Source organism: Trichosurus vulpecula, chromosome 7, assembly GCF_011100635.1.
Source record: "Trichosurus vulpecula isolate mTriVul1 chromosome 7, mTriVul1.pri, whole genome shotgun sequence".
NCBI classification, from domain to species: Eukaryota; Metazoa; Chordata; class Mammalia; order Diprotodontia; family Phalangeridae; genus Trichosurus; species Trichosurus vulpecula.
This window is the reverse complement of record NC_050579.1, coordinates 13,153,020-13,165,713: the sequence shown is the minus strand read 5'-3', so window position 1 is coordinate 13,165,713 and position 12,694 is coordinate 13,153,020. Positions and strand designations below refer to the sequence as shown.

The window sequence follows — 12,694 nt, the reverse complement described above, 5'->3', positions numbered from 1 at the left end:
GAGAAACTAAAGCTGAAGAGCTAAGTAAAGCAAAGACAACACCATCGGCATCCAAAAGTACTGCTGATCTAGAGATCCCCCCAACAGAAGGGAAAATGGATTTTCCACAAGCACCATGGCATGTCAGAGGCACTTAACAAATGTTTAGTGACTACTGACTACATGAAAACCTACAAGAAATGAAGCAAGCGACAGGAGACAAAGCAGAAGCTCTGGAAAACAGGCTTGGAAGGATACTAAGCAGCTTAGAACAGAAAGTGCTAAAAATTACTCAAGAAATGAAGTCTCTTCAAATGTGAATGGACCAAACAGAAACCAAGGATTTCAAAAAAGTAAGAAATATTAAAACAAAATTAAAAGGTTGGGGAAAAAAAACCATGTCAAATCTGATATCAAAAACAACAGATCTCAAAACCAGCTCACGGACAGATATTTCAAGAACTAGACTCCCTGAAAACTATAATTTTTATAAAAGCCTGGGCACCACATTCAAGAAATCATAAATGAAAACTGCCTATATCTACCAGAACCATAGCAAAGAAAGAAATTACCATCAATTACCTCCTGAAAGAAACCTCCCAAAGGAAAAGTACCGAGAATGTCATAGACAAAATTCCAAGCTCCAAAGCCAAAGAAAATCTAGCAAGGATCCAGAAAGAAGTTCAAGTATAAAGGAACATGCTATGTAGTCAGGCTCACAGAACAGCTGGCAACTTCTACTCTAAATGAGAGCTTGGAGAATTTATTATCTTGAAAGGCAAATGGAATAGGCTTACAACCAAGAATCACTTACACCCCATGTAAAATATAATCCTGTAGGAGCAAAATAGAGCACTTTCTAGCATTTCACGTAGAAAAAACCAACCAAAGACAGAACTAAGTAGGAATTCTAAAGTACAAAAGTCCAGAGAAACCTAGAAAGGTAAATTTATGTGAGCTGCCTGATGCTGCAGTGCTAACATTCGAATTGGGAAGAATATGTCTCCAGAACCAGAAGGTTTTCAAAGGGTACAAAAAAGGCTACCTAAGACAAATTCTTTTTTGGGGGGGGGGATAGCAGGGGGAAGAGCAGGCAGGGGAGATTGGTTCTTTTCTCAGGATCTGAAGAGGAGAAAGAGAAGGGAGGACAAAAGTGAAAATACTGTAGTGCAGAAAGGAGATAAAAGGGGACAGAACTTGTATAATTGGTGTACATGAGAAGAAGAGGATACAAACATGGAGGAAAAGTGGGGAGAACAGCCACTAGAAGAACCTCCACTCTTATCTGAAATAAACAAAGGGAGACTGAACACACACACACACACACACACACACACACACACACACGCATGCACACACACATGCATGCAAACACACAAACATACACTCTCTTTGGAACAGAACTACATCAAACTCGGAGTCAAGATGCCAGAGTGAAAGGTAGCACTTTTCCCTTATCTCCTCCACAGAAAGAAAGCCAGGCTGAATTATGAACCAGAAAGCCAAGAAAAAGTCCCAGCAAAGTGACTTTTTTTATCTAGCTTACAGAAGCTTGGGAAGTGGACAGTGGGTCAGGAGCTGGACATGAGGCACAGTGGCAGCATTCTGGTACCCAGGAATGGTAAGGGGACTGAACATCAGGACAGCAATCCCAGGGAGCACAAACAGGTGCCATTTGGCAGTCTGTCATCTACTGCCCAGTTCCAGGGCAGAGAAAAAACAAGTTCCAGAAACGGAGCTGCACAGCCCTGAACCCAGGAGCAGATGGCACATAAGCCAACAGTGAACTAACCAAGGCAAGATTCCTAGACCAAGGGGGAGCCAGCAGTTCAGTCTCTCTGGCCTGCAGAACCCTCTAATGGGCTAATTGTGACTGAGTTTACCAGCAGTCTACTGAAATTCAATCACAGACAAGCCAACAGGCCCAATCCTGGGTCAGGAATTTGCAGAGGGCAGTTGAACAGACCTCTTTCCAGATCACAATACTTTGGAAACAATGAAAACCTGAAGACCCGCTCCTTCTATTAACTGAGCTGTTAAAACAGCAGAAGGAAATCAAATGACATATGCTCAGGCCAGACATTTCCCCCCATCCAAAATGAACAGAGCCTAACACTAACTAAAGGCCAAAGTCAAGAAGGAGGCTGAAAAAAATGAGCAAATAGCCACGATGGCAGCAAAACTCAAGACACAAATACAGAAGGATACAATAAGTTCAAAACATGTACAAGCAAAGCCTCAAAGAAAAAGGCAGATTGCTACAAGCCCAACAAGAATTCTTGGAAGTAACAAAGATTTAAAAAGAAACAAGCCCGGCCCCCCCACCAAAAAAAAGTGATATTAAAAAAGCAAATAGGAGCACAGTGAATAGAGCACCAGCCCTGGAGTCAAGAGCATCTGAATTCAAAATCTGGCCTCAGACACTTGACACTTACTAGCTGTGTGACCTTGGGCAAGTCACTTAACTCCAACTGCCTTGCCTTCCCTCCTCCAGGAAAAAAAAAAAAAGAGCAGCAGAGGAAAAAATGGGAAAAGAAAGCTATGCAAGAAAATTATGAGAAGAGAAATAACAGCTTTGTAAAAGAGGATGACAAAACCTTACTGAAGAAAATAAATTCTTAAAAGTTAGAACTAGGATAAGGCAGGGATCTTTAGAGAGGAGGGGGCAGGAATAGGTTAAAGGGAGGGCATAGAAGGGTGTTTAGATTTATGGGAATGGGTGGATGGGGAAGGATCCTTAGAGTGTAAGTAATAGGAGGGCAAGGTAGCGGTAAGAAGTAAAGTGGAGGAGTCAAGAGGGATAGGAAATAAAGAGATATGTACAAATATAAAAACAAAGATCAGGAGTAGAATTTGTCAGGGAAAGTATATGACTATATATGTATGTATGTATGTGTATGTATGTATGTATATATCTGTATCTACGTATAAATATATTCACACTTAATTGTAGCCTTTTGGGGTGGGGGAAGAAGGGGGAGAAAAGAACAAATTAAAAAGTGCACAGCAGAGAATAAAAGAAAACTTACAAGGAAGCAAAGAAAAGATGGATGGCTCTCAACACAATGTGTAGTATCTATTATACAAGCTTTCTTGAAATGAAAATTCATTGCTATATATTTTGAATCCTCTCTTATGTTCTGCTGTGCACATGACATGCTTTTTCCCCCTTTTCTTATTTTCTATTTAAGTTTTAATATTTAGGTTTATGATATGTTTCTTTCTCTTTTCTCTATTCTGTATGAGTTCTGGTGTTTGAGTCTAAAATTAAAAACAAAACAAAACAAAACCCTCTAAAATTAGAATTGGCCAAATAGAAGCAAATGACATCAAGAAACAATAAAACAAAGTCAAAAGAATGGAAAAAATAGAAGAAAATGTGAAATATCTCAAAGGAAAAACAAGTTACTTGTAGAACAGATTGAGAAGAGATAATTTAAGAATCACTGGACTACCAGGAAGTCATGAACAAAAAAAGTGTAGACATCATACTTCAAGAAATTATAAAGGAAAACAGCTCAGATACCTTAGAATAAGGCGGCAAAGTAGAAACTTAAAGAATCCACCAATGAGGGGTCTCAAAAGAAATCTCAAAATGAAAACTACCAGGAACATTGTAGACAAATCCCAGAGTTCTCATGTCAAGGAAGAAATACTACAATCATCTAGAAAGAAAGAATTCAAATACTGTGGAGGTACAGTTAGGATCACACAAGATTTAGCAGCTACCACTATAAAAGAACAGAAGGCATAAAATATGATATTCCAGATGTCAAAGGAACTAGAATTACAGCCAAGAATAAAATTGAGTATAATCCTACAAGGGAAAAAATGGATATTTAATGAAACAGAGATCTTTCCAGCATTCCTAAAGAAAAGACCAGAGCTAAATAGAAAATCTGACATTCAAACATGAGATTCAAGAGAAGCATAAAAAGGTAAACATGAGTGAGAAACCATAAGAGATTGAAAAAGGTTAAAACTATACATTCTTAAATAGGAAGATGATGCATATAACCCCCTCATAACTTTATCAACAAGGGTCTTAGAGGGAATCTACATAAGGCCTGGGTATAATTCTATTACGTTGGGATCATCTTAAAAGAAGAATGGAAGGATGAAAAAGAGGGATGCACTTGTGGTGGGGGGGGGAAGGAGAGGAAGAATGGGAAAAATCATCTCAACTAAATGGGACATGCAAGGAACAATGTATACAATGGAGCGGAGAATAGAGGCAGCAGTGGGGGAGTGGACAATACTTGGATCACAGTCTCAGCTGAACTACTTTGTGGTATTAAAAATAGTGTAAGCAACTATTTTGTGGGTTTTTTTAACCACCATTATGTAAAGTTAGGTTTCAACTCCATGTCAATAACCTGATTTTGTAAATTGCATAAGTTTATTTCCCCTCCCCACTGTCACAAGACAGTGTGACAAGACTGTCACAAGAATACCCCTCTACTCACCTAAGGCTCTCCCAATCCTTTCTACCAATAAGAAAATAGGTGGCTTACTCCTTGCATCCTGTTTATCACTCCTCTCAAATTGTACATTAACCACATAGAAACCAGACTTCAGAGCTCTTGTGCTAGCAAAAGCCTGGGGCCCAATTTGTTTTGCAATGACCTGCTGAATAAATTGCTTGTCTGGATAAAACTCACTTTTTTTATTTTATTGTTAGCAAGTTCAAGGAGAGAAGAGCAAGTACATGTGTACACACACACACACACACACACACACACACACACACACACACACACAATTAGATGTAGACATTCATCTTATCCAACAGGGAAGTAGGAGGAAAAAAAGGTAAAGAGAAGGGAGGGAAGCAATAAAAAGAATGGGTAGATTAAGGAAAGCAGTGGTCAGAAGTTAAACAGACTCTTGAGGAGGGAATAGGGCTTAAGAAAAGAGGTTAAGTATAAGAAAATAAGAGGAAGAAAAATACAGTTAGCAGTCATCGCTGAATGTGAATGTGATGAACTCACTCATAAAATGGAAGCAGGGAGCAGAATGGATTAGTAATCAGAATTTAACCATATGTTTATAAGATACACACATGAAAAAGAAAATAGTTTTAAAAAATGGGTTGGAGCAGAATCTATTGTTTCAGCTGAATTAAAAAAGGCAGGAATAGCAATCATGATCTCAGACAAAGCAAAAACAGACATAATTAAAAGAGAGAAATAGGGAAACTAAATTTAGCTAAAAGGTACCTGCTGACAATGAATTAATAATACTGAACATATACACACTAAATGGCATAGCAACTAAATTCCTTAAGGAAAATTAAAAATTACAGGAGGAAATAGACAGCAAAACCATAATAGTGGAGGAACTTCAATTTACCCCCCTCAGATACAAATATATCTAACTACAAAATAAATAAGAAATAAGATAAGGAGATGAACAGAATGTAAGAAAAGTTAGATATAACAGCCCCCTGGAGAATAATGAATGGGAATAGAAAGGAGCATATCTATTCTCAGTATGCATGACACTTTCACAAAAACTGACCATGTATTAGTCAATTAAAAACCCCACAAACAAAAGCAGAAAAGCAGAAATATTAAATGCATCTTTTCCTGACTATAATGCAATAAAAATTACATTCAACAAAGGTCCACTGAAGCACATATTAAAAATTAACCAAAAACTAACTAACCTAAACCTAAAGAATGAGTGGGTCAAAGAACAAATCATAGAAACAATAATTTCACAAATGATGTTGAGACAATATACCAAATTTAGATCTCTAAACTCTTACATTTATAAAAGGAAAAAAAAACAACAAATTGGGTGTGGAACTAAAAAAAAACCCTATTAGTAACAAATTACACACCTCCAACTAAAGATCAAAACAGCAATCCTGAAAATTAAAGGAGTGATTGATAAAATTTAAAGTTATACTAAGCTAATAAATATAACTATAAGCTTGTTTTGGGGGGGAAAATATAAAGATAAACCACTGGCTGATTCGATTTTGAAAAAGAAAGAAGAAAACCAAATTATCGGTATCAAAAATGAAAAAGGTGAATTCACAACCAGTGAAGAGGAAATAAAAGTAATTATTAGGCATTATTTCGCCCAACTTATATGCCAATAAAACTGACAATCTAAATGAAATGGATGAATGCTTACAAAAATCTAAATTATTAAAATGCTTAAGTAACCCTATCTTAGAAACAGAAATCAAACAAGTTCTAAGGAAAAAATAACCAAACCAGACCAGGACCAGATGGATATATCAGTGGATTCAAACATTTGAGAATAATGAATTCCAATACTACATATACTGTTTGGAAAAAAGGGTAAAGAAAGAACCCTATCACATTTTTTCTATGCTACCAATATGGTCTTGATACTTATACCAGGGAGAACCAAAAAAAGAGAAAAAGAAAACTAAAGACCAATTTCCTTAAGGAATAACGATGTAAAATTTTAAAATAATATACCAGCAAGGAGATTACAAAAATGCATCACAAAGATCCTACACTATGCTATGGCCAGGCTGGATTTATGCCATGAATTCAGGGCTGGTTCAATATTAGGAAAACTATAAACATAACTGACCACCTCAATGACAAAACCAACAAAAGCTATGTGATGATTTCAATAGATGCAGAAAACACTTGTGATAAAATACATCCATTCCTGTAAAAAGCACTAGAAAACACAGCGATAAACAGGGCTTTCCTTAAAATAGGTAGTAACTATCTAAAACCAAGAATAAGCATTATTTACAAGGGGATAAGCTAGAAGCCTTTCCAACAACATTCCGGCTGAATCATAGACGTCTACTATCACCATTATCATTCAATCCTGTAGTAGATATTTTAGCTCAAGCAATAACAGAAGAAAAATAAATTGAAGGAATCCACACAGGCAATGAGGAAACGGTCACTTTTTGAAGATAATATGATGGTTTACTTAAAGAACCCTAGAGAGTCAACTAAAAAATGAATCAAAACAATTAACAACTTCAGCAAAGTTGTAGGATATAAAATAAAAAGAAACCCATACAAGTGATCGGCATTTCTGAAGACTGACAACAAAACCCAGCAAGACAAGATAAGAGCAATTCCATTTAAAATAACTGCAGACAGTATAAAATACTTGGGAGTCTACCGACCAAGACACAGAAAGGAATTATATAAACATAATTACAAAATACTCTTTATCCAAAGACAGATCTAAATAATTGGAGAAATATTAATTTCTGGTGGGTAGGCCGAGCCAACATAATAGAAATGCCAATACTACCTAAAGGAATTGACTTTTTCAGTGACATACCAATAAAATTGCCAAAGAATTAGTTTATAGAGATATAAAAAAAAGTAACAAAATTCATTTGGAGGAATAAAAGGTCAATAATATTAATGGAATTTTAAAAAAAGATGAAGGGAGTCTAACAGTACCAGATCTCAGACTATACTATAAAGCCGTCATCATCAAATTAATTTGGTAGTGGATAACAGACTGGTTAATCAATAGAATGGATAGGTACACAATATGCAGAAGCAAATGAGCACAGTAATCTAGTGTTTAGTGAACCCAAAGATTCCATTTATTGGAACAAGAACTCATCATTTGTTTAAAAAAAAATGTTGGGAAAACTGGAACGTAGTCCGGCAGAACTATGCATAGAACCTCACGGTGTATAACGAGATCAGCTCAAAACAGGTGAATGATTTAGACACAGAGTGATATCATAAGCAAATTAGTGGAGCATGGAAGAAGTTACCTGTCAGAGCTATGGATCAGGGAGATGACCAAACGAGACACAGAGAGGTTCACAGAAGGCAAAATGGATGATTTGATTACATAAAATTTTTTTGCACAAAGCCAAACCTGCCAAAATTAGAAAAGCAGAAAAAGGAGAAAAAATTCTTCAGAGCAAGTTTCTATGATAAAGGTCTCATTTATAAAACATATTAAAAACTGAGCCAAATGTATAAGAATAAGAGCCATTACCCAATTGATAAATGGACAAAAGACATAAACAAGTGGTGTTCAGAGGAAGAAATCAAACCTATCAATAGTCAATGAAAAAATGTTCTAAAAAATAATCCAAGAAAAACAAATTAAAGAATCTCTGAGGTACTACCTCACACCCATCACATTGGCTAACGTGACAGAAAAGGAAAATGATAAATGCTGGAGGGGATGTGGGAAAATAGGGATGCGAATGCACTCTTCAAGGAGCTATGAACTGCTCTAACTATTCTGGGAAACAATTTGAAATTATGCCCTAAAGGTTATTCATAACCGTTCATACCTTTTACCCCAGCAATTCCACTAATAGGTCTATGTCCCAAAGAGACCAATGAAAGAGGGAAAGGACCTACATGTATGAAAACATAGAAGCTCTTTTAGTGATGGCAAAGAATGTGATGCACAGGGGATGCACACCAACTGGGGAATGGCTGAACAAGCTATGGCATGTGAAGGTGATGGAACACTACCGTGCTCTAAGAAAAGATGAAAGGGATGATTTCAGAGAAACCTGGGAAGACAAATGAACTGATGTAGGGATGAAGTGAGCAAAGCAATATGGTAAAAGATAATAAACTTTGAAAAACTTAGTAACTGAGCAACACAATGACCTACCACAATTCCAAAGGACTCATGATGAAAAATGCTATCCACCTCCAGGGAAAGCTGATGGACTCGGAGTGCAGATTTTTTTTCTTTCTTTTTCTTGCCTTTTTTTTTGTGGGTGGAAGGCGGGACACAGGTAATGCAGAAATTTATTTTGTGTGACTTGCTATTTGTAATGGGTTTTGTATTTTTTGCCCTCTCTATGGCTAAGGGAGATAATTTGAAATGGAAAACAAAATAAAATTGAATAGGGGTGTGATTAGGGAGGGAATAGTCACAAAAAGGGCCAACTTTCTAGACCAGAATGAGGGATTAAAAAAGGAAAGAAAAAAGAAAAAGGCAAAGAATAGAAGCTAAGGAGGGAGGAGCTGCTTTGGACTGTCTCAGACAACTGTGGTCCTGATGGAGGAGTTGAGGTATGTGCATGCAATGGTGTATTACTGCTATATACAAGATGAGAAAGGAATCCTGGGCACTAGGAAGTGACACAATGAAAAGGGCAAAGCCAGGACAAGACGGTAAAGGAAAACAACTCTGAAAGATCCGAGAATTCTGATCTGCAATAACCAGTCCTTGTCCAAAAAGGCCGGGAGGAAGCCCGTGGGCTCCCACCTCCCAGCAGAGGGGATGGACTCTTAGCCGCAGTCACCAAGGCCACTGGTTTTACCTGACCAGCTTATTTGTCACCAAGGTTTCTTCCACTCCACTGTTCACTGGAGGGGGGGCAGGGAGACAGTGGAGGAGGCCAGAGAGAAGGGTGCTGGGAAGGAAGCCCCAAGGGGGTCTTTGACAGCACCCTGTAAATAGGGCGTGGGCTTTAATTAAAAAAGCAGTAGCGGCCAACTCGGAGACAGGGGCCTCCTAGACCCCTCCCTGGTCCCCTGGAGTGTAGACACGCTCTTCCCCCAGGGTCTGAGTCCAAAATAAAGAAAAAGCACAGACCCTCGAGTTGCCACAGTGGTCCCCTTCCCCTACCCGGGAGCACCGGTCTCTCTCTCTCCCAGGCCGCGGGCAGCCCTGGCCACCCCCGCTCCGGACAGGTCACTGGCCCCCCTGAACAGGTCCGGAGAGAAAGGTGAAACTAACCAGAAGTCGGGGTGGGGAGGGGCGGTGGACGCAGCATCCCCATCCCGGCCCCGGGGTCCCCATGGGCTTAGTTTTGTCCTCTGCAGAATGGGCCCTCGGGGCTGTTGGGAAGGAGCTCCAGAGGCCCGTTAAATGGGAGCCTCAGTTTCCCCCCAAGGCCCTTTTTCCCACGTGGGCGGGGGGCTTCTACCCCCATCTTCAGGTACGAGGACGGGCAGCGTCGGGGCCCCGGGTGACAGGGGGTATAGCTAACCTGCCAGAGGCCTCAGTTTCCCCATCTGTAAAAGGAGCTGGCCGTGACGCTGTGACCCCATCTGCCATTCTACCCTACCTCTCCTCTACGTCCTCAGGACCCTAATCTGCCCGTCTGCTCCAGACACACAAAAAACAACGGGTCCTTGCCCTCCGGGAGCATGCACCGCCTGGGGAAAGGCGCGGAGGACGGCCCCCACGCCGCGCTTCCAGGCAGCCTGACACGGCAGGGTCAGGATGGCCTGGGTTCGAGTCCAGCCCCGCAGGGGGCCGGCAGGGGCGCTACCTGCCCCGGCAGAGCGTCTTTTTCCGGGAGTCCCCTCCGGAACCGGGCCGCAGCCTGAAGAAAACGACGGGGCCTGCCCCCCGGATGACAGAGGAGGCTCCGGGGCCTGAGCAAAGGCGCGCAGGCGGGAGCAGAGACCCCGGTACCGCGCCGGCCCGGGCCTGACTCAGCGCGATGGGCGCCGGCCCCGGGCCGCACTCACCGGCCGAGGTGATCATGGTGGCGGCGCTGCTCTGTCCGCCGCTTGTCGCCGGGGGGTGGGGTCGGGGTCGCCGAGATCGCTGAGATCAGAGGGCTCGGGGTCGCTGGTGAAGCCGCCTGTGTGGTCGCCGCCGCTCCCGCCTCAGCCGCCCCGCTGCCCCCGGCCTGACTGACGGAGCGAGGCCGCCGGCGCAAGGACCCCACGCCTTCCGGGCTGCCCTGCGCGATGCCTGACTCCGCCCGCGGCCCCTCATCGGCTCCCACCCCGCCCCGCCACTGCCGCCCTCAAAGAACCACCACGAAGGGACGCAGGCCCCTCCGCGCGACCGCGCTGCCGGAGCTCGGGTTCGCTTTTGAGCGTGTCCCGGATCCCACGATCAGGCGCCAACGGAGACAGCCTGAGAGCGAGGACCCCTGCCGGCCCTGGCAGGTGCCTTGTCATGGCTGGGGGCTTGGCAGACTGGTGAGGCGGCCGCCCCCTGCAGGCTGGGAGGATCCCCCGCAGTCCAACGTGGATCACGTAATGGGCTCAGGGGCCTGAAATAGACACATAGTTGCGGTGACTTCCTAGGATGTAGGTCCGGAGCATCAGGGACCCAGAGGACATCCAAACCAAAAACTGCAACCCCCCCCCTCCACATTTGAAAGAGGGTAAGGTCGTAGAACTAGGGCAGCATCAGTCCTCAGTTTATAGAAGAGAAAGCAGGCTCAGAGGAGGATGGGACCTAGGAATTGTTTAATGCATAGACTCATAGGCTTTAGGGCTAGAACACCGCCTGCCTGTCCCGCAGACATCAGGACTCATTACCTTCCCTCTGTCCAGGATCCCCAAGCACCTTGAGCCAGAAAGGGGATCTACCAGGCAGCTGCAGCATCCTTGGTGCAGGGCTGGATGGGCCATTAGAGGCCACCCAGTGGGTAAGTGTCAGAGGCAGGATTAGGATCATCAGAGTTAGAGCCAAGGAGGGTCTCGACAAACCTGTCCCAGCCTCAGTTTCCCTGTCTGTAAAGTGAGGGGGGTGCCCTACATGTCTCCAGATATCCCTCCCCTCTCTAGCTCCAAGATCCCAAGATCCTGCCTCAAACACTTACTAGCGTGTGACTTTGGGCAAGCCAATGAACCTCTCAGCCTCAGTGTCCACATCTGGAATGTGGCAATGATGTTAGCTACTAAGGAGCAATGGAGGAGCCCATATGGGGTGTGAGCAGCTGCAGCACGTTCCCAACTCGGTAAAAAGGGGCCTCGGGGATGGCAGTGGATAGGAAAGGGAGGTGGATTCACCGTGGAGATTGAAATCACGTAACAATAATAACAATTCCTAAAGCATTTTAAAGTTTGCTAATCACTTAACACCTAGTGTCTCATTGGACCCTCACAAGGACTCCGGGATGATTATCCCCATTTTACAGATGAGAAAACTGAGAAAAGTTGAGTAACTTGCCCAGGATGGCACAAAACTGAATTCTAACTCAGCTCTTCCTGACCCCAAGCCTAGCACTCTGGGCTCCAGCATCAAGCTGCCATGTCCAGAGTGCAAGAAGAAGGCCCCTTGAGCCAAGGGTGTGGGGTGGGTTATAAGGAGACATGAGCAGGAATCACTCAGGATGGGTGTAAAGGGGCTGCAGCTCCCGAGAGTGAGCTCCATGAAAGTTAGTACCTAGGTCTCAGGGTTACTGGGAAGCTCAAGTCGTGGAGACTTGGGTTCAAATCCTGCCCCATGACAAATTTTCCTATTGACTGGCATTTAATTTCTCAGAGCAGCTCTCAAGGCTGTACAGAGTGGAGGGAGTTTGCTCTCCAGGACCCCCTCCAGCCAACCCCGACCTGAAAGGACACCCTAGTGAGTCAATTGTTCTCACTTGTCACAAGATGGCAGCATCAGCACATGGAGATCCCATTGTGAGCCGAGCTGGGCTTCCACCCGAATTCTGTTATCACAATTCAACATAAGTCTCTGGTGCAGTGGCAGGATTATTACTTCCCACCTGTGTGACCTTGACAATGACCTGTGTGACCTTACCCCTCTCTGGGCCTCAGTGTTCTCATCTGTAAAATGGGGGAGGAGGAACTAATTGGCCTCGGAGTTCCCTTCCAGCTCCAGAGCTGCACTCCTATGATCAGTCTGCTTCCGGTGAGATAATGTTTGTAAGATATCTTGAAAATCTTGAGGCGCTACAACTATGTTAGTCATTTACCTATTGTATAGCCATGTTGTAAAGACAGTCAATTGTGAAAGACTTGGTAATTCTGATCAACACGATGACCCACCATGATCTGAAAGAACT

At 42.8% G+C, this 12,694-nt stretch overlaps 1 protein-coding gene across 1 annotated transcript in view; it reads right to left on the bottom strand.

Annotated features, from left to right (window-relative positions):
* The window catches only part of PSMD1 (proteasome 26S subunit, non-ATPase 1), a 114,088-nt gene extending 103,506 nt beyond the window's left edge, over positions 1-10,582 (bottom strand). The window contains exon 1 of the mRNA XM_036766958.1: positions 10,410-10,582. Within this exon, the coding sequence (XP_036622853.1) occupies positions 10,410-10,425 (16 nt within the window). The 5' untranslated portion in view covers positions 10,426-10,582. The remainder of the gene's footprint in view (positions 1-10,409) is intronic.
* Between the last annotated feature and the right edge of the window lie 2,112 nt (positions 10,583-12,694).